This window comes from Sturnira hondurensis, unplaced genomic scaffold (assembly GCF_014824575.4).
Source record: "Sturnira hondurensis isolate 20B ecotype Veracruz unplaced genomic scaffold, ASM1482457v3 Scaffold0004152, whole genome shotgun sequence".
Taxonomy (NCBI): domain Eukaryota; kingdom Metazoa; phylum Chordata; class Mammalia; order Chiroptera; family Phyllostomidae; genus Sturnira; species Sturnira hondurensis.
The window spans coordinates 4,008,311-4,035,732 of NW_028076783.1; the positions used below are offsets into that span (position 1 = coordinate 4,008,311).

The 27,422-nt window shown below is 41.5% G+C and overlaps 1 protein-coding gene across 2 annotated transcripts in view; it reads right to left on the reverse strand.

Annotated features, from left to right (window-relative positions):
- Positions 1–27,422, reverse strand: part of GRIA1 (glutamate ionotropic receptor AMPA type subunit 1) — a 273,984-nt gene that overhangs the window by 16,448 nt on the left and 230,114 nt on the right. For both annotated transcript variants that reach the window (XM_037044847.1, XM_037044846.1), the window contains exons 12-13: positions 25,780–25,978; positions 19,870–20,117 (exon numbers count right to left, since the gene is read on the reverse strand). In XM_037044847.1, coding sequence (XP_036900742.1) covers positions 19,870–20,117; positions 25,780–25,978 — 447 coding nt within the window. The remainder of the gene's footprint in view (positions 1–19,869; positions 20,118–25,779; positions 25,979–27,422) is intronic.

Consider the following 27,422-nt stretch of genomic DNA (forward strand, 5'->3'; position numbering starts at 1 on the left):
TACAAGGAGCCATTGAAAGGGAGAGGAAAGGTGGGGGCCACCAAGTTCTTAATTGTTATTTTTGCTGTGTGTTGTCAGACAACTTTTCTGTCTTTATAAAATGAATCCTCTAGTGTCTGTTCCCCTCACACACAGGATCTAGTTTGGGGTCAGCAGGGTGAAGAGATGTTTGGAAAAGTGGATGATCCTCATGGAATGAGCCCCATAGTAGGAATTGTGGGAAAAATTTCTGTATGTCCTATGTTGGTGGGCTCATGGTCTCACAATCAGATTTAAAAAGGGGCTACCTGAAAGGCATTTCATCAAATTTCACCCTAAATATAACCTTTTGGGGGGTGATTCTGTGAGTTTGAACTCCGATCCCTTATGTTATAATGTTATTTTCCAGCTGATTCCTGTGTTGGCTGGATCTCCAGTGATAGACTGTGTGTTCCTCAGAGCAGAGATGAGGGTTCCTGTATTTTTAGAGCCCTCCCAACACCATTCAGTATAAGATATTTCATTCAGTATAAGAGTTTGAGAAATACTTTTACTCTTTTTGAATGAATGGACAAAACCTAAATACAATATTCCCTGATGTGTTTATAACTCAGCTATTTGGCAAACTTACCTATCTGGAATATAACAGAAAAGGACCAGAAAGTATACAAAGAAAATGCACAGGATTTGTAGGACGATTGTTGTAGTAAACAATAGTTTTACTGAGGACTTGCTATGGGCCACATGTTATATTAATTACTATACAAGCTTTATTTAATTTAATCCTCACATCCCTATTTGGTTGTTATGTTATTACTATTTCCATTCCACAGACAAATATGTAACTTGCCTGATGTCCTAGCCCAGGTCTGTGTGACTGAAGTCCGTCCATGTAACCGCTGTGATTTCCAGCTTTCCAAAGATGGGGTGCTGTATGCATTGCCATGTCCCCTCCAGTACTCACTTAGCCCCACCCCCACTCACTCAGTCCTTTTTAAAAACTTACTTTGCACACAGTTGTAACATCCAAGGATCTCTATTCTCCCAGACGACAGCAAAAGCAGCAAATGAGAAAAGTTTCATCATAGGCTATTCTGTAATGTGATGATTTACAACTTGACTATAAGGAAGGGGCCAAAGCAGTTTTTTTCCTTTCTCACCCTCTCTGTCCTCCCCATACCCCTGCCCTTCTTCCTTTTCTCTCTCTTGCTCTCCCTGGAGACAAAGAAGATGGTGCTAGAAGGATGGTAGCCTGGGGCTGTTCTGCTTCTGGCAAACTGCCCTGTGCGTATATATCCTCTGGAAGAATCACTGGGTTGGCATCCAGTATCATATGTTGATAATGATGGAATCCTCAAGAAAGTTTATGTCCAACAAACTCAAAGCAGAAGTTAAAGAGGTATGAATTTGATTTTAAAATATTCCCCTTTAGAATGTTACATTAATATAAAAGCCAAGAGGTTGACAAAGGTAAGAACTCAGCTACCTGGATAATCCAGGGTCCTGCATAGCAGAGGCTATCCTCTAGATGAGCAGTAGTTCCCAGACATGCAGAGTTTATGGATGAGGAAACAAGTAAAGTGGGGATGGGGGAACCACTGTAAATGTATAGCAAATTTTTCTGTATGAAAATGCTTAAAGAGAGCAACTATCATCTATCATCACCTTCCTCTAACTGAGTTAAGGAAGCTCAAAAAAAAATTAGGAAGGGCAGCATTTCAGAATAAGGGAAGTCTTTTAGGTTGAATGAATTTAGACACCTTGTTCTTGTTTCCCCCTACAATTTGAATAAAAGAGCTGCAACTATCAACAGCAAAGCTTTTATAAAGGGATCAAAGGATGGTTATAACAATTGCCCTTATTATATGAAATGCTAAAGGGACTTATTTAAGAAAAAGAAGATGAAAAATATGAACAGTGAAAGGACAGCAAACTCACAGCTATTAACAACCACACCTAAAACAAAAGCAAACCAAGAGGACAGCTAGATCAGGAGTGGAACCATAGAAATGAAGAACACATGGAGGGTTAGAAACAGGGGAGTGGGAGGGGGAGNTTTATAAAGGGCTCAAAGGATGGTTATAACAATTGCTTATTTAATTAAACAAATCTGTAGTAGAACTTTTCTTATGCCAAATCCTGTGTTTGGCATAGAGCAAAACAAACAAACGTAACGCCAACAAAACAGAATCCTAATTCAGCAGAATAAGAGTCCTCTGAAAATTTTCAGATTCAGACAGATGTTCAGCCGAAGGGAGGTGATGATCCTGGGTCATCAGAGCGTGCATCTAGGCCTGCAATCACTGACATGGTGGTGGGCATGGCTGTTGTTCTCCAAGAGGGCCAAGGAGCAGAAGGAACACTCAACTCCCTGAGCCCTGACCTTCAGTCACAGGAGCTGATGAGTCCATAGGCATTTGAATCAGTGAGTTATCTTTGGAAGTTGGAAGGCTTTGGACTCTGGAAAGATAATCGCCAGGATAACTTTGTACTCATTAAGTTTCAACTCACTGCTGTGAAGAAAGAAGCTCAATTATCACATACTTACAGGGAAAATGAAGTTTGGAAAAAGCAGTCAAGGGCAATATTTCAGATGGTTTTAATTGAGCCTTGACTTACAAAAGGCTAAGGACTGAATTCTGGGCTTCATTTCTGAAAGCAGTTTGTCCACACTTCCACTCTTTTCCTCAAAACCTTGAATTCAAGAACTGAGGAGTGTCGGATAAAACAACTGTTGGAGTTTACAGCCCGCCTGCAATGATATACTGTGCCTCTCTTCTGCCAAAGGAAGCTTCAGTTTGACCACAGTAGGCTGCTGAGCATCCTGCTCTCTTTCAACCAGGGTGTTTCTCCCTGCTTCTTGTGCTCGCATCTTGCTATTCTGTTATGTCTCTCCTAATGCCTGTTTGCCCTGCACTGCTACCCATGTTTTCCTTGAACACTTGATTTCTTGTTGACCTTCCCTTTAAACTTCCCTGGCACCCAGCAGTCAGTTCATTGCCTTACCTACTATTGTTTAATATGTAATGGCCTAAGCCTTTAATTTGCTTATAAAGGCTTTGGAGTACAGAGTTGATGTCTTTGGATCAACTGGTCAAATGTTTATGAGGGCCCATTAAGTGACAAGGACTGTGCTAGGTATTAATATGTAGTAGGAATAAAGAATTGAACAACTTACAACCTCATTCTTCAAGGAATGTCCAGTCTACTGTGGGAGGCAGAAAAACTTCTTTGTAGTTAATGAAAGACTGGGCATAATTTTAAAATAAAAGGTTGTGGAAGCACCAAAAAGAAGAGTGGTTAATTCTGCTACTGGGTGGGAGATAGAAAACCTTCTAGGAGCTCTGTGAAAAGGGAAAAGTGAACTCGCAGCTGACTAGTCCCAGTTGTGAACATTGTTGAATGTTGTGCTAGGAAGGCAGCACATGACCTGTGGGCAAGGGACGTTTAGAAAGTGTGTAAGGGGGGAGAGGATTCAGACCGGGAGCTCATCTACTCTGCAGTCAGTCCTAAGCAACACAATTAACCCTGCTGGAGTGGAAGTACGGTGAGTCCAGGACAGAACTGGGCATTTGTGGATCTGGGTCCTGGGCAGTGCTCTCTTAATCACCTCCCTTTTGGACAATGTTCTCAAGTGCTCCTTCTGTCTCTATTCCAGTCTACAACATTGTCAGTGTGGACCACATAAGGTAAACACCATCACTGATGGGGCAGAACACGAAGGGTTCATAGGACTCAGCTGACCCCGTAGCTTGTGGTGGTGGGTAGAGTGGGAGAGGTTAAACAGTGGCAAAGCAGAAGAAAATAAAGAGTTGGTAGGGTTATATCAGGAGCCTCAGTACATCCCCAGATTTGCTTATGAGATATAGGTAGGATCAAAGTTCACTTCACCTGTAACCATTGCAGGTATTTTCCCCTCCAGAGTATTCTCAAGAAACAGTCCTGTGATATTATGAGACGAAATGGTGGTCAGGTGCTGATTCACCCAGAAGATAGGGGCTTTGTATTAAAACAACACAATTGTTATATTTTTAAGAAAGCAAAAAACACATATAGAGCTCTCTTAATCTTTCCACTCCGAGAAAGATTCTGAAGATTCTGAAGGAAAGGGTCTAAGGCCTGATTCGAGTCCCTTACTCATTTCTAAACAAGTAATATGACAAGTTCTGTGACTCTACCTAGAACGATGGACTGTTCTCAGTTTGCCTAGGACTTTCCTGGTTTTAGCACTAGAAGTCCCACATCTTGGGAACCCCTAAGGGGGTCTTGGGCAAACCAGGGTAGTTAGTCACCCAAACTATACCTTAGTTTTCCCCTTTGTGTGATGGGAATAATTACATGCTCCTGCTCTAGCTGCCTGTGGTGTGAAGATCAAATGAGGTGACAAATGTGAAAGTGCTTTGAGATTAATTCTAGACAAATGCAGGTGGCTGGATTGGAAGCACCACTGTAGCCACACCTCTGTGTATTGGCACATGCCCTACCAGACACACTTTGCCGCTTTGTGGAACCCTGTGCATTTTACAAGCTTTAATATACAGATGTGGCAGAAGGAAGGCCTGCTTGAGTGTGGTTGGTAGGGTAGCAATAATATGGGTGTTGCAATTTATAGTTTTAATATGAACATTTCATCTAAAATGTCATATGGTGTGCCTGAGTGTGATATTATTACATTACAGAATTACATGCCTATGATTTTGTAATAAAAAGTTTTGTAATAAAAAAGCAGTGTTATTTGTGCTGGGCCCTGTATGTTGGTCTCTGGAAATTCTCATGCATTGTCCCCAGGCAGAATAGACGGGACTTCCTTTCTGTCCCGCCATACTTGTATACCCTGTAGCAGCAAATGCATCACTCCATTATCCATTACCCATCGTCAGCTCCTCCAACCAGATCGAGATTGATGTTTCCAGCACAACAGGTAACACAGTAGCTGCTGATCAATGTTGTTGACTGAGAGAGTGGATTTAAGTTTCTGAGATGTATGTTATATAATGAGGTTACTTGAACCTCCTGAAGTTGCACGCTAGAATATGTGATACATATTTCTAGCCCTGTAACTTTAGGACTGAGATCCCTGATCCAGCCCAGAGAGCTGGACGGGAATCTGAAGTCTAGCTCCTCAAGCAGGGAATCGTTCTACAGACAGAAAGCCTTTCAGAAGCATGTTGGGTCCCCAGCCCACCTCCTATTGTGAGAAACAGGTGTCAACAGCTCATTTGCAACCTCATCTGATCCTGTAATACAAACCACTTGCCAGCAACAGCAGGTACATGGGTTTGTGTCAGACACCTTAGAGATACTTGACAAAAGATATTGGAGAGAATGAATGAAAATCTCCCCACAAGAGCCAGCCTACTGGTCTCATCATAGCCACGTCTAATTCATGAAAGGAAGAAAAAGTGGGCCAGTTCTAAAGACTGGCCACCAAAACCAGACATCAATGTGAACAGAATGCTGGGCAGGCCCGCAGGACCATTATTTTCTTGTTGACTTTAAAATACACAGCGTGCCCTGGCTGGTGTAGCTCAGTGGATTGAGCGCAGGCCTGTGAACCACATGATCGAGGTTCGATTCCCAGTCAGGGCACATGCCTGGGTTGCTGGCCAGTTCCCAGCAGGGGACTCATGAGAGGCAACCATACAGTGATATTTCTCTCCTTCTCTCCTTCCCTTCCCCTCTAAAGATAAATAAATAAAATATTTAAAAAATACACAGCGTCATAATGTTGGAGATTTGCTCCCCCAGTGATAGAGCGTCGCTGCTGAGGAAGACAGGTCTCCTACATCACCTGAACTTGTCTCCAGGTCTCACTGTCCCTTCTTCCTTTCCCTTTCCTCCACCACCTCCAGCCCTTCAACAACTGCTCCAGCAGTTCCACTTGTATCTATCTTTTCTAATGGAGTTCCATGAGATATTTGGTTTGGTAAAATGGTTCCCTGTTGTAAACAGCAATAACAAGATTGAAAAAGAATGCATGAATTCTTTTCACTGTGTACTGTTATGCTTGCTGTGTCTTTTGCCCTTATTTGTAATAGTGTTAGTTGTTATGAGCTTGTGTCTTCTTTCTTTTCTTCTATCTTAACTGTGACTACCACTCAAAATTTAAAATAGTTTACACAAAATTGAGATTTCTAGTTTCTTGTTAAAAGCAGAAGATCTGGCAATATTCCCACATGGTGATATTAGACCAGACTGAGTGGAAGCTGTGCCCTTTAGACAGACATGTGTTCTCTGTTCACTAAGTCCCCATCATTTCCCATGATCTCCCACAGTCTGTCTGGGAAGTTTTCCATTTATAGTGTAGGATAGTGGATAACAGCATGGGCTCTGAATCCATAGGCTCTGGGTTCAAATTCTGACTCTGCTGCTTCCTAGCTATTGTGACCTTTGACAATTTGCTTAACTTCTTTGTGCCACTGATTCATTATGTGTAAAATGAGGTTTTAATAATGCCTACTTCACTGGGTTCTTGTGAGTATTGCATGAATTAGGGGATGCATATGAAGACTGAGTCATGCTGTATATAGCAAGCACTCAATAATATCAGCTATACTTATTATTTACCACAGTGTTCACACTGTGGTTTTGTTGCTTAGAGTACAGGAAGAATTGCCTGTATTCATGACTTTTAAAAATAAGGAAACCACAGAGAGTTTACTCCTGGTTCATTTAACTCATTTTCTTTACCTGGCCCCTGGGGGCATTTTAAGTTTTAGTCCCTGTATTAGATTATGAATCCAGGGAGTGCCAATGTCATAATTTATTCATCTTTGCTTTTCTTAAAGAGTACCTACTTTGGTGCTTTGAAAATACTGTGCTTGAAATGTTGGTAAAATTAAATTGCACAATCATGCTGCCTTTAGGATGTTCAATAGTAATGACCACAAGTTATGAGTTGGTTGGTTTAATCTGTGTTATGTGGTCAATACAGTAAGACTAGTATTTCCTGGTTCTCATGAATTAGAGCAGACACATCAACTGATTTGATAAGATGCTCAGAAAGTTGTCATATATATGGAAGGTGGCAGGGGAGGGATCAGTCCATGGGACAAGCAATCAACAAGAGTTTGTTGCTAAATATTCTGTTAGTTTCCTGGGGACATTTAGCCCTTGCTTCACTGAGCTGTACCTTGAAATACAGGTGAAGAGAAGAAGGAATCAGTAAGAGGAAAGACAATAGAGTAGAAATAAGTCGTGTTTGTGGGCCACAAGGAAACTGGCTTAAGTAGTGCTATGAATTATTTTCTTTTTAACATTCCTCCAGAGGAATAAATTTCATTTCCGTGGGAACAGAAAATGTGATTGAGACATCATTGTACTCTTTTTCTGCTCGGTTTCTGTGCTGAGGAGGGATGGATAATGCTTGTCAGTTTCCCTGCCTGACCCTCCCAACTTCCATCTGTTTTCGAGGAAATTGGTGCCTTTGGTTAGGGATTTACCTGGGCCTTTGCACCTTTTCCTCCTGGAGAAGAGGCTGGTTAGGTAGGATTATCAAGCCATGATCTCAGCCCACAGTGCTGTTCATAAAATGTTGTTGGAGCAGATGGCCCAGAATTTCTGTGCCAAGGCTCACCCCGGGGCTACTCCTTGCCCCTGCCTTTCTGCCTGTCTGCAGAGCCCAGGCTTCACTCAGGAGCCTTTGTTCAGACATGTGGGTGGAAGCAACAGGGCTGTGAGCTGAGTGTTCTGGGCGCTGAGTATAAAAGGGAACAAAACTACACATTTGAACATTTCTCTCTCGGTATTCCAAAGTGTCCACCTTATTGTGATAAAAGGAACCCAGAGTGGTCCGGCCCAGAGAAGGCAATCACCACCTATTTGGGTCAGTTTTCCAGACAAGTGGAATAGATAGCAGGTGCTGAGGGGGAGCAGAAAGGGGAAGGGTCGGTTAGGAGGGGCTGGAAGAGGATCAGTATTCAAGAACTCCTTCTGGAGCATGAGTTTTTCATAAGAGATTTTATAAGTGAAGCTTATAGCAGGGTCTCCACATGGAAGATGAGAAAACAACCTCAGAGAGATAAGTAGCAATGGTTTGAATTTCTTAGTCACTTCAGTATGTGGCGCTGTGCTAAGCACTTCATATGATCTCACTTAATCATTTAACAACCTCCCAAGCAGATTTAGTGTTACCTCCATTTGCTGTATTTGAGGAACCTGAGGATTAGGGAGGTGAAATTACTTGTCTCAGTCACTTTTACCATTAACTGGCAGACCTGGGATTGAAACTCAGTTCTAACTTCAGGGCCCTACCCATCAGTCCATGGTCCATGTGGCTTTTTGCTACTTGCTCAAGATTGCATGGTTGTAACTGTGGGAGGCAGGGCCTAAATGAGGGTCTGACAACATCAAAGCACTTTTGCTTCTCACACCCACCAGTCCTAGTAGCAGATTTGGGGCACATATCCAGTGCTGGGACAGGTGTCCAGAGCTGTTGTGTTGCAGTGTGCCTTTGTGTCAGAGCAGCTGCCTTCTTAGAACAGGAAAAAGATGGGAAGTCTGAAATAAAGTTGCTGATGAGAGGCAAGGAAAAACAAAGATGCTATTTTTGACAGTAACAGCCTCTTAAAAGAAGACAATTTGTAGATCAGTGGGGAAAGCAGTGCCATGGCAGGCAAATCACAAGCAGCTCTGGATCTCCTCCATTCTTGCCTTGATAAAGACCATTCATTACCCGTGCTCTTTATCTCCCTCTATCCATACTCGCCACCTTAGTCTGACCACCTTCCTTTCATCTCCCTCTCTCTCATTAATGTGTTGCTACTGTTTACAAGCTTCTCAAGCAGGCATGATAAAAACAGCCCTAATGTGACTAAGTGCTCCTTTGTCTTTGTGATTTCACCAGGATCCTCCAAAATAAATCTGCACTGTGGTGCTCCAGCCTAGTCTAGTAGTTCAAGAGGGAGCACTTTGGTTGTGGAGGCCACCTGGTGCCTCATTTGCTTTGATGTTTTAAGGATGCCACTGTAAAACATGGCGAAGGCAGTGAGGTGTGCCTCCATTAGCATGAGGGTTGGGACGTGCAAAGAACGAGGGGTTTTGGAGTCAGGTTTTTTGTTTAAACTCCAGCCTGCAAATCACTTTAAGAACCTGGGCAAAGTGTCACCTCTCTGAATCATGGTTTCCTCACCTGAGAAAGGGAAATGATAATACCTAAATCAGAAGGTAAGTGGAAAATTAATACCTGAATATCCCTAGGGTGCTGAATACATAAGCATTGCCCAGCACACAGTAAGAAGATATGAAAGAATATGTCTCCTCTTCCCCACCCCTAGACTTAAGTATGATCAATCTCAAATTATCTGCTTTTCATCATTGAAAGGAACCAAAAGCACTATGTAGTTTAAGATCTTTGCAGGTGTTTGGGTTCCACCTGTCACAGGCAAGCAGGTAACCATAATACTTATTGGCTGTGCCTCGTTCCACTTTTGCATATAGGCAATGACATCAACCTGTGGTAGGGCCTGGCCCAGAACAGAAGGGCATCTGTGCCCTGCAGATGCAAACAGGGCTGAAATGAGGCAAGGATTCCCTAGGGAATTCAGGCAGCCCAGGCAGGTTCCACTTTCCTTTGTGGAACCTGTTTTTTTTAAAATTGTGTATTGGTAGGGCTAAATAAAAGTGTGTGTGCGGGTGGGGGGGGGATGATAGTAAGTGATCTCTATTCTCCAAATAATCATTCCTTCATCACAATTTCCCTCCTTATATCCTTGAGGAGTCTTGCCTACTGGTCAGAAGAGGTTCTGGAATCAGGCTGCCTGGGCTGAGAGTCCAGCTCTCTCATTTCCATGCCAGGTAATCTTGGGCAAATTCTGGTGTCTTTCTGCACTTCAGTTTTCTAAGCTGTGTATTCAAGATGAAAACAATACTGCTTCCACAGCCTTCTTGTTAGGATTACACAAGCACATCAAATACTTCATAGAAGTGCCTAGGATGAGTCCATGCTCGATAAATAAGTTTTGTTAACAATCAGTTTTATCACCACCAGTAAATACTCTAAATCAAGCCCATGTCACCCCCCTGCCTGGACTTTTGCACTGGGCTATGGCACCAGTCTCCCAGGAGGCTTCTTCTGTACTCTGTCTGATTCATCTCACATGTTCTGACCTGTGTATTGGTGTAGCTCTCCTTTGAAAAATCTCCAGTCTCTGTTCAAACACACACACACACACACACACACACTTCTTCTTTCTGTCTCTCACCTCTTTTCACCCCCCAACTCCCTCCGTCTTTTCCTTTCTCATCAACTCTTCTGAGGATGCAGGAAAATCTAGCCTCTCTGATCAGGTCAGAGCTGGGTTACAGAGTTCATGGGGTTACCATGACAACAAGCATCCTTGGCTACCCACTAGGAGGCAAAAGCCAATTGAAAGGGACTATCATTTCCCTGGCACATACTGTATTTATTCTCAGCAGCAGGCCCTGTAGCAGAACCACACTGTAGGAAGAGAGTGGGAGGGAGGGGGAGAAAGAAATATCAGGGTTTTATTTATTTATATTTTTAGTGTGTTCTCTGTGAGGGAAGACCACAAATTATTCTCAGAGAGAGACATTTTATTTCTAATGCAACCAGTTAGGTGGTGAGGTGGCTGAGATGGGGGGCTCATGTGCATGTTTGATGAATACAGTTTGTTTCACAAAGAAGAAAAAATAAGTTATTTGGTTCAAAAGTGAGTTTTTGGTTGGTATAAAGGGAAGAGAATGGGGTGGAGAATTATCATTTATGAGTACCATCTGTGACAAGCACTTTGTGCTATTTTACCAAAACTCAAAGTGACTGCAGTGAACTATTATTATTCCAGTATTATGGAAAAGAAAAGAGAGGCTCATAAAGTTACAGTGGCTTATCAAGATAGGGCATGCTGCTGGTAGAGTAATGGCCCTTGAACTTGAACTGAAGTTGTATGATTCCAAAGATTATTGTTTTGACACCATTCATACAGTTTCCCTGTCATGCTCCCATCCTGCTGGTCTTCTTTCTCCTTTAAAAGGGCCTCCTCCTCACATTCTGCTTGCTTAGGCCATTTGTACATCTCTCTTCCCTGACCTCTAGTTCTGTCTTTCCAATGTGGGCTCCTGTGTACCTGTAACAGAATCACCTGGGGGACTTGTTAAAATTGCACATTGCTGCACCCCACCCTTGACCTGCAGAATCAAAAATTTCAAGAATTGGAGTCTAGAAAGGGACATTAGTTAAAAACCACCTTCTTTAGATAATTTTGATAAATATTGAGGCGGGAGAATGGTTTTTTAGAATAAAAGATTCTATACCATATGAGATAGCACTTGCTTGTTTCCCAATTACATTCTGGGTCAGTGTGATTCTCTGAAAGCAAAGAACTATCTTAACGGCCTTTTTAATACTCAGACCAGTGCTAGGCAAAATAAAAAAAACGTTGCAGAAAGGCCCACTGACCTAACTTGAAGGTACAATCATGTCGCTTGGTCCCAGTGTGCTGGTGGGCAACTCCTGGAAGTGAGAAGTCTCCCCCCAAAACCTCGTGATATCTCTTTCTGAGTCATGGTCTGAACTTCAAGTGGTTTTTAGTAGATATTTTTCAGCATAGGCTTTTGTGAAGGAAGAAAACTGTATTTAACAAGAATGCCAATGAGACTAAAAGGCTGATGAGCAACCTTAATCTTACGTCCAATAAAATAACAGATACAAGCAAGTCAGAGTCAGTGCAGTAAGAAAGGTGATGGGCAGACTTCATTGCTGTTTCTTTTCCCCGAACCCTGGGCCCCCCCCCCCCCCCCCCAGTGCAGCTTTTCTCAACCTCCTAGGCTTCCCAGAGGTAAAACTGAGGGGGTGGCAAGAATTCCTTTTTGGGAGGTAAATCCCAGATCTGCCCATTTTTCTGTCCTTGCCAGAATTAGGCCATGCCCGGTCAGGCTTAGGGAGGAGCGCAAAAGTCCCAGAAAGTTCACCTCATAGATTTCTTTCCCAAACTACCAAGTCTTAAAGGCTATGACTGGTGACAAAGCCACTTCTTCCATCTGCCCCCATCCCATTATGGACTGTGGCCACATTCATTATGTCATACAGAAATGACCACAACAGCTTTCTAAAGAGCCTCCCTGCCTGTGACCCCCTCCCTGTGATGTATATTGTAGATCACTGCCAGCACAATCCTCAGGAAGCCTGTCTGGTCATGTTCCCTCTGAGTCAGTGGCCTTCAGTGACCCCTACTGACATCAGATCAAACCTACAGAGATGTTGGAGATCCTTCACAGCTGGACCTTGACCAATTGTTCTTATTTATTAATGCCTACTCTAGTTGAAGGGGACCCCTCGTCCCTGAAAACAAGCTGTACATCTTCACAATTCTGTCTTTACTCACTCCGTCCTCTCTGTTTGAAAGACCCTCTCCCTGCTTCTCACCTATCACAGTTCTTTGGGGCCTACCATGGATATTAGCTCTGCCACAAAATCTTCCCATGCCTCCCACTCAAATGTTGCCTGTCCCTGCGAGTGTTTCTGACTCACTTTGGGTATTGGATAGGATAAGAGGAGTCTATGTCATTCTGCTCATGAACTGTATTTGATTTTGCATCGTTTAGGGGTGGGGATTGCATCTCTGTCACCACTGCTGCCTAAACATTGTGCACAGTTCTTTGGGTTGAGAAGGATTCAGAAAGGGGTCTGGGAAAGTAAGTGGAAGGCATAGGAAGCAGACCCTCCTGGGTGCCCATCACCCATTAAGCTGCAGTATCACACTGCACTATGCACCCGTTCCCTTGGCCCATACGTCTGGCATGGACAAGACATGTAACAGAAGACAAACATGTTATGATCACAGAGACCAGAAAAAACTCCATGTGACACAGTCACAGCAAAAGACCGTACTTTGACCAATGTCCTGCTTAGGGCATGACTTAGCAAATCCATTAAGTTCCTGGTAGATGGTTTGTAAAGGAGACTCAGTAGTTGAGATTTTCACTTAGGCTGATTTTGTGCAGATTTCTTCATGGGCTGGTAAAACATAGGCCATGAGCCCTTACTTAGGAAATTTGAACATGCTGTCTCTAACTGAAGGGAGTATTCATTGTAATAACAACAAAAAGACTTCAGTTCAGATCAGCAGATACATTTGGTTGGCAAAAAAAGGGCCAATGGATCATAATTAGTGGATTTACTAATTGCCTTTCCCTAGTGACTGGCATTGGCTGTGTAGGTCTTTATCCACAATGTAAGGGCTTGGAAACATAACTTAGCCTCTCGCCCAACCCCAAACATGCAGTGACAGCCAACAAACAGCGTCTGTTTCAAAGAAACACTGCCTGTCCAAATGAAAACCAAGCACCAAACCACCTTGCTTCAGCAGAATATTTGTTTCCAGAGCAGAAGAGACCAGCCCCCATTCCCTCAAACCCAAAACAACAACACCCATTCTGTCACTAACAGCCTTTTAACGCTTTGTAGGAATCACTGCTGGCTTCTGCCAAGTAGACTTGGAAAGTTTTAGAGGAACATTTGGGCCTTAGATATCAGCATTCTGGCTCTCTGAGGTGGAGCTGGGTGATCTGCCTTGGAGGAATCTGGAGCTTGTTCTGGACAGACCAGAAGGAGTGAATGCCCCACAGGTGTTCATGGGGGTGTGTGTGTGGGGGGGTGTCTGGCTTTATGGAGAACAAGTGGTAGAGGAGGACTGCCAGAAAGGTCCTTTCTTTCTTTTCTTTTTCCACTTTGAGTAATATAGGCATTATATTTATTTATTTTTAAAAATGTTTTTGAATGGACTTTATTGAGGTGACATTGGTTAATAAAATTATATAGGTTTCACATGTACAATTCTATAATACATCATCTATATATTGCATTGTGTGTTCACCACCCAAGTCAAGTCTCCTTCCATAACCATTCATCCCCTCTTTACCCTCTTCTACCCTCCCACCCCTTTTGCTCAGTAATCACCTTACAGTTGTCTATGTCTATGTGTTTTTTCCCCTTAATCCCTTTACTTTTTTCACCCAACATGCCAGCCTCCAAATAGCTGTAAGTCTATTTTCTGTACCTATGAATCTGTTCATATTTTGTTAGTTCCATTTGTTCATTAGATTCCACATATGAGTGAAATCATGTGGTGTTTGTCTTTGTCTGACTGGCTTATTTCACTTAGCATAATGGTCTCCAGGTCCATCTATGCTGTAGCCAATGGTAAGATTTCGTTCTTTTCTAAGGCTGAGTATACTCCACTTTGTAAATGTTCCACAGATTTTTTATCCATTCATTTATTAATGGGCATGTGGCATGCTTCCCAGTCTCAGCTGTTGTAAATAATAAACATAGGGGTGCAATAAACATAAGCATGCATATATGTTTTTGAATTAGCGGTTTGGGTTTCTTCAGATATATTCCCAAAAGTGGTCATAGGGCAATTTCATTTTTAATTTTTTGAGGTAACTCCATACTGCTTTCCACAGTGGCCGCACCAGTCTTCATTCCCACTGATAGTGCGTGAGGGTTCCTGCTTCTCCGTGCCCTTGCCAACACTCGCTGTCTGTTGATTCATTGATGATACCCATTCTGACAAGTGTGAGGTGATATCTCATTTTTAATTTGATATCTCATTTTAAATTTGATATTGCAGTTTTAATTTGTATTTTCTCTGATGTATCTTTTCATATATTTGTTGATCATCTGTATGCCCTTTTTGGAGGAGTGTGTATTCAGGTCTTTTGCTCATTATTTCATTGGATTATTATTTTATTTTTGGTGTTGAGTTTTACAAGTTCTTTATAAATTTTGAATATTAACTCATCAGATGCATTATTGGTGAATATATTCTCCCATTCAGTGGGTTGCCTTTTCCTTTTGTTGATGGTTTCCTTTGCTGTGCAAAAACTATTTAGTTTGATATAATCTCACTTGTTTATTTTTTCTTTTGTTTCCCTTGCCTGAGATAATATATCAGAAAAAATATTGCTACAAGAAATGTTTGAGATTTTATTGCCTATGTTTTCATCTGGAATACTTATGGTTTCAAGGGTAACATATAAGTCTTTAGTCCATTTTGAGTTTATTCTTCTGTAAGTATATGAAAGTGGTCTAGCTTCATATTTTTGTGTGTATCTGCCCAGTTTTCTCAATACCATTTATTGAATAGACTATCTTTATTTACGCCATTATAGGTTCTTGCCTCCTTTGTCAAATATTAATTGACTATAAAGGCACGATTTTATTTCTGGGCTCTCTGTTCTGTTTTATTGATCCCTATGTATGTATTTATGCCATTACCATGCTGTTTTGATTACTGTGGGCTTGCAGTATGGTTTGATATCAGTAGCACAATTTCTTCTACTTTGTTTTTTCTCAAGATTGCTGTGGGTATTCAGGATCTTGTGTGATCCCATATAAATTTTTGGAATATTTTTTCTAGATCTGTGAAATATGCCATTAGTATCTTGATAGGAATTTAACTGAATTTGTAGATTGCCTTGGTTAGTATGGACATTTTAATGATTTTAACTCTTTCTATCTATGAATACAGTATATACTTTCACTTATTTGTATCTTCTTCATTTTCTTTCTTCAGTGTCTTATAATTTTCTGAGTACAGGTCTTTTTCACTTTTCATTAAATTTATTCTTGGGTATTTTATTTGTTTGATGCAATTGTAAATGGAATAATTTTCTTAGTTTCCCCTTCTGATAGTTCATTATTGGTATATAAAAATCTAAGTGATTTCTGAATATTTATTTTGTACCCTGCTACTTTACTGAGTTCATTTATCAGTTCTAGTGGTTTTTTGGTGGAATCTTTATGGTTTTCTCTATACAGTATCTGTAATCTGCAAATAATGATGTGTTTATGTTTTCCTTACAATTTGAATGCCTTTTATTTCTTCTTGTCTAAATGCTATGACTAGAACTTCCAATACTATGTTGAATAAGAGTGGTGAAAGTGAACATCCCTGTCTTGTTCCCAATCTTAAGGGAAGCACTTTTAGTTTTTGCCTATTGAATATAATGTTGGATCTGGCTTTGTAATATATGGCCTTAATACATTGCAGTATGTTCTCTATATTCCCACATTGCTGAGAGTTTTTATCATAGATAGTGGCTGGCTTTTATCAAATGATTTTTCTGCATCTATTGATATGATCATGTAGTTTTTATCTTTCATTTTGTTTATGTGGTATATCACATGTTGATTTGCAGATATTGTACCAACACTGAATCCCCAGAATAAATCCCATTGATCATGGTGTATGATTTTTTTAATATGTTGCTGGATCTGGTTTGCTAATATTTTGTTGAGGATTCTAGCATCTATGTTCATCAGGGATATTGGCATATAATTTTGTTTCTTTGTAGTGTCCTTATCTGGTTTTAGAAGCAGGATAATGCTGGCCCCATAAAATGAGCTTTTGAGTCTTTCCTCTGGTCCAGGACTTTTATTTTTGGTGAGTTTTTTGATTACTGCTTCAACTTCACTGGTTATAAACTGTCTATTCAGATTCTCTGACTTGTCCTGCTTCAGTTTTGGAAGATTATATATTTCTAGGAATTTATTCTTTTTGCCCAGATTTTTCAATTTGTTGGCATACAAGAGGGAACCCTCCAAACCAGAATTATCTTCTGGTGGGTGGGCCCCTTGTAGTACAGGCTTCCACTGCTAGGAGAGAGTTCTAGGAAACCACCTTTATCAGTGTATCAGCTGACATTGTTGTCAGAGGCTGTGTTCAGCTTCACTGAAATTTTTTGAAAACTCTTTCAACAAGATTGGCCATTTCATGATGGCTGATTTATACCTTCCCACACTACACTGAGTCTTCAGTAGTTTTTTTTGACCAAAAATAGCATGCCCCCATGCCCCACCCACCATATTCACCCAGTCTTGCCTCAAGCAACGCCCCCCCCCACACCCACCATGGATGAAAAAAGTCCTGAAAGGGAAACATATTGATGATGTAGAAGAGGTAAAACAAAAAATGGCAGCAGCACTAAAAAACATCAAAATCAAAGAGTTCAGAAACTGTTGTGAGCAGTGAAAAATACCCCTTGATAGGTGTATTGCATTAAATGGAGAGTGCTTTGAATGTGACTGAAGTTTAAACATGTAAGAATAAATACACATTTAAAAAAATTAATAAATTCCATTTAAAAAATATTTTCTTAAAATATTTTGTATTTCTTTGGAGTTACTTCTCCTCTTCCACTTCTGATTTTATTTATTTGGGTCCTCTCTCCTTTTTTACTAGATGAGTCTGGTTAAAATTTGTCAATTTTGTTTATCTTTTCAAGGAACCATTTCTTGATTTTATTATCTTTTGTATTGATTTTTTAGGACTCTGTTTTGTTTACTTTTGCTCTGATTTTTATTATTTCCTTTCTTTTACTCACTTTGGGTTTTCTTGCTATTCTTTTTACAGTTCCTTTAAAGGTAAGGTTAGCATGATTATCTGAGATTTGTTTTGTTTCTTGGGGAGTGCTGTGTTGCTTAGGACTGCTTCTGCTGTGTCCCATGGATTTCAGTTGTTGTGTCCTCATTTTCTTTGTTTCAAGGTAATTATGATTTCTTCCCTGATCTCATTGTTGAGACATTTATTGTTTAGTAACTTGTTATTTAGCCTCCATGTCTTTGTGTCTTTTGGTTGTCTTTTCTTGTGAAAAAAAAAATACCCTCCAAATATTGCCTCCACTCCAACTTCTTCTTTCTCTTCTTGGAACTCATAGATGATACACAAGGATTTTTTTGTCTTTCATGTCTCTTAATCTTTTTTGTTATATTTTCTGTCTTTTAAAAATTTCTCTGTTTGATATTCTGGGGAATTTTCTCTAATTTTAACCTCAGTGTACTAATATTCTTTTCAACTTTGTATAATTGCTGTTTAACCCTTCCACTGAGATTTTGTATCAATAACTTTTTTTTTACTTCACTAAGTTGTAATCAGTACTGTACTTTTCCAAATATGTCTGGCCTTTTGTGACAGAGTCTTTCTTTTAAGTGATTTGATTTTATTTTTTGGTTGCTAAGTGATCTTTAATTGAAATATTTTCCTTTGCAGTTCTTAACTAGCCGGGCACTCGACTACACCACTGTTGATGTCATGAGGGTGGCAGCCCACAGACTGGTTATTCCAAGACCTCTTTAGTGGTTCCAGAGAGCTTTCTAGCCAAAGATCGGAGCCACATCTTTTGGGCAGTGTTGATGATCTCATCATTGCTGAGAGTGGTATTTCCACTGTGCTTAATGTTTTTTTGCTTCTTTCTATCTTGTGGTCATTCTTTGAGGGTTAGTTACTTTTATGTCTTTTTTAAAAACATTTTATTTCTTTATCTTTAGAGGGGAAGAGAAGGAGAGAGGGAGAGAAATATTAATGTATGGCTGCCTCTCATGCATCCCCTTCTGGGAACTGGCCTGCAACCCAGGCATGTGCCCTGACTGGGAATTGAACTGCGGTCCCTTGGTTCACAGGCCCGTGCTCAATCCACTGAGCTACACCAGCCAGGGCTAGTTACTTTTATGGCTTAATTGTACTTCTGATTCTTCCTTATATACATTGTCACATAATTTACAACTTTGCCCTATTTAGGGAAGCCACAGAATAATCAGCATACTTTTCACTGTGATTTTGCTTTCCTTTTCACTTTTTGGCTTGTGAATTTCCTAACTTGCATTTAAAAGTGTCTTTATTACATGTTTATCCAGCATATGTGGGTGTTTTACAGTGGAAGTTTTGTTCTGCCATATTGCTGGAAGTAGATATCCTCCAGGTCCCCTTTTATATAGACTATCAGAGTACCTATCATAGCTGTACTATGAGTACAATAATCATCTGTTTAATGTCTGTCTTCCTTGTAAGCCTGCAGTTCCACTGGGACTAGGACTATGTCTGTCTTGTTCATAACTGTAGCTCTAGCTCCTAGCTGACTGCCTGTAACACTGTAGAGCTCAATAAAGTGAAGGCAGAGGTGGCCCTGGATGTTGTGTCAAATGGATTAGGAATCCCTCTTCGTTCTTTTGCACCTTTTAAAAACACTCCTCACCTTTTCATGGACACTACCTTCCCTAAAATGAGTTAATCCCTCTGCAATTAACATAATTTCTCCCAAGTGACTTCGCACTGTATTGTTTTCAGTTACCTTCTGTATAAATTATCCCATTTGAATTCACAATCACTTTGGACCTGAAAAAGGCTGGGATGATTATCCTGTCTTTACAGATGAGGAAACTGAGAGTAGGGGAAGTGATGTGTCTTATCTTCTGTGAGACAGTCAGTAGTAAATTCCAGAATTAAATCTAGGTCTTCTGACCTCATGTCTATAAGTCTTTATCTTAGCTGTTTGGAATGAATACCAGAGTTTTTGAATGTGAACATAAAGTCCACTTTGCTCTATACTGAACTACCTGTTTCTTGCTAAAGAAATCAGTACCTAGGAAAGAATCGTTGCTGCCATTCATTTGGCATTATTTTGATCTGCACATGACTCAGACTACTTGATTTTTCATTTGGACAGTGCGTTTATGTTTCTCTTGAGACAAACATTACAAACCACCTCTGTCAACGAATCCAGGTTTCTGGAGGACTCTATTTGTGGACTACTTGGATTCAGGGGTGTCTGGTAAAGGGATGGTGTGTCACAGATCACATGACAGAAATACAAAGTTCATCGATGTTCAACACACTTGGAGGGGTATGGCGAGGTGTGGGGAAGAACACAGAGCCAGCAACAGTCATAGCAAGCTGAGGCCCCCAGGTCAATTTCCAACCTCAGGGCTGAAGATCTTGGGTGGCTGGAGTCTTCCAGGCCCACCGGTGTCCAAGAAAGGCCCTCTTGACAGCTCGCACTGTGGCATTGGAGCCATGTGGCAGACATGGTGGCTTCATTCCTGAGATAGGGAGGGGAGAGGGGGTACCAAGGAAGCAAATCTTGGCTACTTACCTCAGGGCGGACCCCTTGGGTGTCGCAATGCCATAGCCTTTGGAATCCAAGTTACCTCCCACCTTCATGGTGTCACAGGGTTTCCGCTGTTCAATGTACTCATTCATGGTAGACTCCAGAAGATAGGCATATTTGCCTTTGGATTTTCTCACTCGGATCATCCCCTCCTCTGTGGTCCGCACAAACACTGATGGTTCTGCTGACTTCATGTATGTCCACATCTTTTCAAACACGGCAATTTTAGACCTCTGGAAGGAGACAGGAACAAAATTGCAATTGGGTGCTGGCTGTGCTTGGAATTGAGGTCGGCATACACACTAATGAAGAGCTGAGTATAGCTTGATCACACATTCATGAGTGAGATTAGCTCAGGAAGAAACAAATTATGAGTGATTGCAAAATAAGAGGCTCTAATTAGTACCAGTAGGTTCCAAACTACAAATATCTTGCAAATAACAGAACAAACAGAATAGCTCAGAATCTTTTAATTACTGCTGAGTAATTATATTCCTGTTAAATAAGGGGAGAGTTAAGAAAGTGGGGCTCTGCCTGGCTTTTAAAGACATTAAAAACCTATCTGCTGTTCAATAAGGCCATTCTTATACAGCCCAGAAGAAGCAGAGAGCTCCGTATCAGTGGACTCTGACTTCCTTATTGGAGGACAACACTGGTGAATTTCAGGGTCATGGGTGCCAAGTTCCAGTCATCCCATAATGAAAGGTTTGATTTGCTCTCAGAATGTAAGTTGTTGTCTGATAAAGCTAATAACTAGAGACCCAATATTGTCACCTGTTTATATTTTAAAAGCCTCTAAATCCAGCCAAATTGCTTTTCCCATTTCCTCCTTAACTCCCTTTGGGACTTGGCCTCGGCTGTGTCAGTCCACTCATCATGCTCTTTCTTTCCAGCTGTGTGCTCCTTACCATTTCACAGACCGGAACAAACCCTATGTATTCTGAGGCCCCTCAGTTCCAAGGACAGTGGTTCTCAAACTCTAGTGGGCACTGAAATTGTGTATAGAGATTGTAAATATGCAGATCTCCCTGTTGTACAACTAGAGATACTGACTCAACACATCTGAGGGGAAGCCTAGACTAAATCTCTTTCAGCTGTCTCCCTAGGTGATGTTGGTCGGTATAGTTGGTGTGACCCTTACTTTGAGAAGGTAAGGACACAATGTCTGGGAACCCACAGGATGAACAAGCTTGATTGCTAGGATAGTGGGTCATTCCTACTTCTGCAGAGGTTTCAAGTCTGCAGACGCAACAAGAGGGCAGGGGACAGCTTCCCTTCTGTATGTCTTTCCCAGAGTCTAACCTTGTGCATAGTAAGCCCTTAGTCAGGGCCCACAATCCAGGACCACAAGTCAACGTTCTCATCTAACATCCTCTTTCTAAAGGGCATCATTTCCCCAAATGGGAAATGTATTTTAGGGATACTGGAGTGTAGTTTTTGAAAATGCTTTGTAAATGAACAAATGTTAAACTTACATAAGGGACTTTTTTTAAAAAAAGAAAGTTACTACTAGAATTATGCAACTTGATATTGTTTAATATACAGACTACAGATTTATTTAGTATAAAATTATCATTATATATGTAATAGGTCATTGTTCTTTGCACATAAGTATTAGGTCTATTTCCTTAATGTGAACATCAAGTGTTGGCCTAATAATGGTATATAATTAAGTTGCTATTTGACTCAACTGATCTATAGAGGTATTTGGATCCAGGAAAATTCTAGGGCTCCATAGAAAATTAATGGAAATAGTTACTGAGAATTTCAGGGAGGCACTGGGTAGAGTGAGCCTTGAGTTTTGATAGTCTATGAGTAGATAAACTAGATAAACTAAACACTTATTTTACAGTATGGTTTATAGTCTGGATAGGACACTGGATTTGGAGCCCTGAGTTCTGGTCTTAGTTTTACTGCTAACTTTTCCCACCTCTTCCATAGGCTTTGGGCAGGTAATCTATAAGTCCTTTATGAGATGGACATTTCTGATTCCTTGTATGAAAATACATCGTTCAAGCAACAATGTTAATGTAAAAAAGAAGAACAAAGAAAGGCAAGGGAGTATTTCAAAGTTAGGGGAAGAAATATCTAGAATCAATCATAGCATATACAAGATACGGAATATTCTCTCACAGGAAACAGGGAAGTGTATAAATTCACCCGTGACCAGATTTTCAGATGATCTTCCCAGCACAAAACCAACAAAACATACAGCAGGGAAATTGCAAGATGCAATCTGACCTGACAGGATGGCCAAGGCAGGGAACAGGGTGCTGACATGGAGAACTGAAGAGCCCTCTGGGCAACAGTGGGCAAAAAATGAGATGTTCTCTCAGCTGCACCCCAGTGCCCCAAACACCAAGGCTGTGCTCACAGCTGTTTGGAGTGGGCTATCAGGAAAATCTCATCTCCAGGAATTCGAAGGCAGCGTGAGTGGCAAGGAAGATTGGAAATGTACTTGGGTATTTGTTCTTGGATCTCTCCTATCATCTGCAGCTCCCATGGCCCTTCACACCTTAATTAAATTGTTGATGGAGGATCAAGTGACTTTGGGTTGGGGCTGCCAAGAAGCTTGGGCCTGCCATGGTGACTGGAAGCCAGATTTTTCATTCTGTGGTAGAAGAATTCTTGTCTCACTATTCTTTCCTTCTGTTTCCTGGGGTGGTAGGTGATCTCGTCTCCCTACCCACCAAAGTTCTGGTGGGATAATTCTCAAGGTCAGAGTCACAGAGATGGAAGGGCTCATGGAACATATTTTTTCAGTACTCCTTTTTTATAGGTAGGGAAATTGAGGCCCACAGTGTGGCAATGAAATATCCAATGTTATATGGTTCGTTAGTGGCAGAGCCAGGAGTAAACCCCTCATCTCTTCCTTGCTCACCTGGTTTCTACTGCAACTGGCTTCTTCCCTCATTTTAGACTTTTTTATTTTACTCACTGTGGAATCTTTATGAACCACGGTTCTCTCCTGACAGAGGATTCTAGCACACACTGCATAGTGTTGTTGTGGGGATTACATGAGGATAGAGGAAGAATGTATAACCCTGTGCGTGGCACAGTGCAGGTGCTGTATAAGTGGTGTGATCACTGCTCATACTTATGCCCTTTCTTCAGACTTTATAGTAGGGATGCCCAAAACATGGCTGGCTTGGTACCAGGTTCCCTTCCTACATACATGGCAGACATTGATATCAATCAAGGAATTATTTTACACTGAGCCCAAATGGAACCTCAGAATTTCTCTCAACATAGAACTCTAGGCACCCCCTACCAATCAATCAGCACATGAACTACAACCTATTTGCCACCAATGCAGTAGGCTTGGTTGGAGCACAGAACTTGTAGAATATGAAATGCCTTGCTTCTGGATCCCTAACTTTTACTGTGGACTCTGTGTCAATAGACATAGTTATTAACAAAGAACTGGGAAGTCTTTTAAGTACTGGATGTGCCCCTAATTAGCAAGAGCATTCTCACTTTTTTTCCTGGGCTTTGAATTTCTCAACTATGAAATGGAAGATAATAGACTAGGCTTTTCCATGGGTCCACCGGTAACCTGAGTGATGTTTACAGAAACATTGATCAGTTAATTATACCCTTACTAGGACAGTGTGGTTCAGTGGCAAGAATAAATGAAGAAAGTCAGATTTTGTACTCATTCTTGACATTTCCATCATGACTTGCCTGAATCCCAGTTTCTTTTTTTTTCTCCAATTTTTTTATTTAATTATTTTTCAAGTACAGTTTTCTGTCTATTACTCCCATCCCATCCCACCCCCCCCCCATGCTCCCCCCTCCCTCCCATTTCCACCCTTCTCATTTGTTGTCCATGTATCCTTTATATAGGTTCCTCTAAATCCCTCCCTTATTTTCCCTGAAATTCCCTCCCCTCTCCCCTCTGGTCACTGTCAGCCTGTTCTCTATTTCAGTGTATTTGGTTATATTTTGCTTGCTTGTTTGTTTTGTTGTTTAGCTTCCTGTTAAAGGTGAGATCATATGGTTGAATCCCAGTTTCTTATTCACAAAGTGGAAACCACAGTTCCTATTCTGCCTTAGGTCACAGGTGAAATATAAATGAGACCATGGATGTGAAATGCTTTGGGGACTGTGACATGCTAATATATTAGGGATGTAAGCATGAGTATATAATGGGTAAGTGAATTGGGTGGTTCACCAGCTGCATCAGCAGGGTCTGGGACATAGGACTGGCTATATGGACAAATATCAGGCATCTCCTTCACACTCTGATTGTAGACTAAAAAGGTCAGAGAATGGTCATGAGATTACAAGTGGGTTTTCTACTAACTGGTTGGGTAAGCCTATGCAAGACGTGTCTCTCTGAAATGACAGACTTTAACCAAGTGACTTCACAGTTACCTTCTGACTCCAGTATGTTAAAAATGGATGATGTTAGCCTGGATCAGCCATGGTTGAGACTTTGGTCCCTGTCTTACCTGGTATCCATGATACAGCACCTGATCAAGAAACTGAGCACATCATCCTGTTGGTTCACTCAGGGCCTGGGGTTTGCTCCAGGTGGTTGCAGTGAGAACCTTGTGGGTCTGCAAAGGATCCCTACCCTCTTACCTGAGGCAGTGCCGAAGCTTGCTGTCTGTTCTCCTTTTGCCACTTATAAACTGAGTGGTCTTGGGTAGTCAGTCATCTGTAAAATGGGGCCAAGTCCCTAACTGAGCTCTAATGAGAGGATGAAGTGAGGTAATCCACACAGGGCGTGTTTAGCGCAGGACTGGATGTATAGTAATTGCTAAGTAAGTGGTAGCAATTGCTTGTTTGTTTGATCAATACATCATAGCTCCATGTGCTGTTTGTTCAAATCCCAGGATGAACAAGTCCAAAGTCCAGAGAACTGCAGAACTTCCTGCTTCGGGGCATGTTTTAAAGTTGTTTCTTTTGCCTAGAATGTAATCAGCCTACCCAGGTCAGACATGGCTTTATGATGTCTGGAAATATTACAGGTCTGTTGTTTGTGGTTTACAGGCTCTACCCATTTTCCCTTGCTCTTATAATCTCATGTTCTTTAATGAGAAGGATATTTTAATGCGGTAGTGGTTCCCTTTTGTGAAAGTGCCTTTGCACAAGGGATGTGCCTTCAAGATGGATCCCAAATGCTTGTACCTCCCTGAGGTCCTAATAATGGTAAATGGAACCTCCATCCACTGATCTTCGTTTCCATGGTATTTTGGATTCCTCATTTCTTTTAATCTCGTGATGATGCATTGAGATAAACATTATTCTCCGCATTTTACAGGTGGGGAAATGGTGTCAAAGAGGCTAAGAGACACAGAATGATAAAGAATGGAGCTGGGTTCTGGACCTAGGTCTGGCTGACCTTACATCTTGTGTGCCTCAGCTCTCTGCCCTCTGCCTTCGCTTGCTGCCTCCAGCCACAGACCCTCTCTGCTGCCTCCACTTCCACCTCACAATTTCTCTCTTTTATGATAGTTTATCCAGTAATTGTTTCCCATATACCATTGTCTATTTCCCAAGTCTTCAAAGAAGGGACACAAAGTGCATCAGGTTGCGATCTTGTCCTGAAGCTACTCCTAATCAATTACTAAAAAGCCTATAAGGCCCTTGCAGGACCAGAGAGGGGCTCATATGTGCTATCCTCTGCAGCCCTCAGAGAATGTGACCCAGACTGACATATGCAAAGGGTCTGACTCAGTACGGAAGCTTTAACGTTTCCACAAACAAAGAGATGTCGATTTCTCAGAGATCTGTAGAAAGCTGAGAAATATTCTGAGATTCCCTGACCCATATTCAGTTAAGCAGTTGCCCTGGCTGCCTGTAATCTGCTTGTTAATGAGAAGGATATTTTAATGACAGTAGTGGTTCCCTTTTGTGAAAGTGCCTTGGGACAAGGGGTGTCCCTACCCTGAAGAACTCCTTAGTGGATCCTGCTTCCAGCGTCCCGTAGGCAATTTCCGTCTGCTTTGCTAGGTCCTCCGCACTCTCGATGGGTGACACCATCCTCTCCACTGTCAAGAAGGCAGCCAGGTTGGCTGTGTATGAGGAGATGATGATCAACGTGAAGAACCACCAGACACCACCAACGATTCGGCCAGACAGGGACCTGAGGCCAAAGGGAAGAGGTGTCAGAAGCACAGACATCAATTATAAAGGCTATAGTTAGGGGCTGAGAGCCAGCCAGGACCCTGTCAGCAGAGCTCTCAGGCCCCATTCACCTTCTCCTGTGTTAGCAGGCTGTGAGAAGGCAGATATCAGAGAGAAACCCTCTACACTGGGGGCCTTATCACAGATAAAGGCCTATGGGGTTGCTGTCCTGTAGGGTGATAAAGCCCCTCAGGTACATATTCACACTCACTTTCATACATACATATATAACAAGACACGTGCCAGCAATGACAACAGACATGTTGACACTTGCTCCCCAAATCACAAACACATAAACATTTTGTTAAATGTAGCTACATATACACCAAATGTTTGTGCATACATGTACTAATGTGTTTATAGACACAATGCACATACTTGATTATGTCCAGAAATGTTTTCAGACTGTCCTCTCATTATTGCCCTCTGGCTGGCAAAGGAGGCACGTATCTCCCTCCCATCCCAGAGAAAGAGAATTTGAATGAAAGAAAAGACAAAGGGTATTTTGTTCTGAATCAAATGGCAAATGTGACAAGTACACACGAGGTGAGAAATTTATCCTTAATGTTCTTAGAATCCTGTTCTCCTCTCTTAGGTCCAAAAATAATAAAAGAGAAACATGACCTATTGAGATCCACTGTGGTCTTTTGAATTAGGCTAGGAGATTTCCAAGTTCAGAGTTTCCAAACAACATTGCAGAGTGATTTAGATATTACATGGGGTGATTTTTATGTGGCGGACAGATAGGACATCATGTTATATTGAATCACAAAGTGATAAAGTTAGTTGCATTCCACTTCTTTTTCTATCCCACTCAGTTTATTAAGGAAGCATAACCCCGAGACAATGGTATCGTTAAGCCCTTTCTAACATGTACTCTGAGCCTCAAGCTCAGAGCCTTCAATAGGTGACAGTGCTTACCTAGAACCTAATACTTAACCAGAGAAATCACCAATCCAGTCCATGAGTTTTATAGATAAAGAAACTCAAGAGTTCCAACTCGCACTGACCTGGGACAAGTACGCAGGCTTGCTTGTTCCACAGTTATCAAAACCCCGACTCCCCCTTTCCGTGTTATTCCCTGTTCTGTGGGCTCCACTTTGTTTCAGTTTCTTAGGGACTTCCTTTTCAGTTTAGGCAGACAGTGCTCCCTCCCCAGAAGCCAACAAATCTTTGTTTTTGCTTGCTTTATTTAGGAGAATGGTCCTAGACGCTTCGCACGAAGGCGGACGTAAGAGGAAACTTATGCCGAGGGATGAGACCAGGAGGGTGAAGCAAAGCCGCGCCATATGAAGAGCAGCCCAGGAAGAGGGGACATTCTACAATAGGCAAAGACTGGAAGAAGTGGGCTCACTGAAGTATTGAGGTGAAGGTTGTACCCTGTGACCCAATTTAGGCGCATT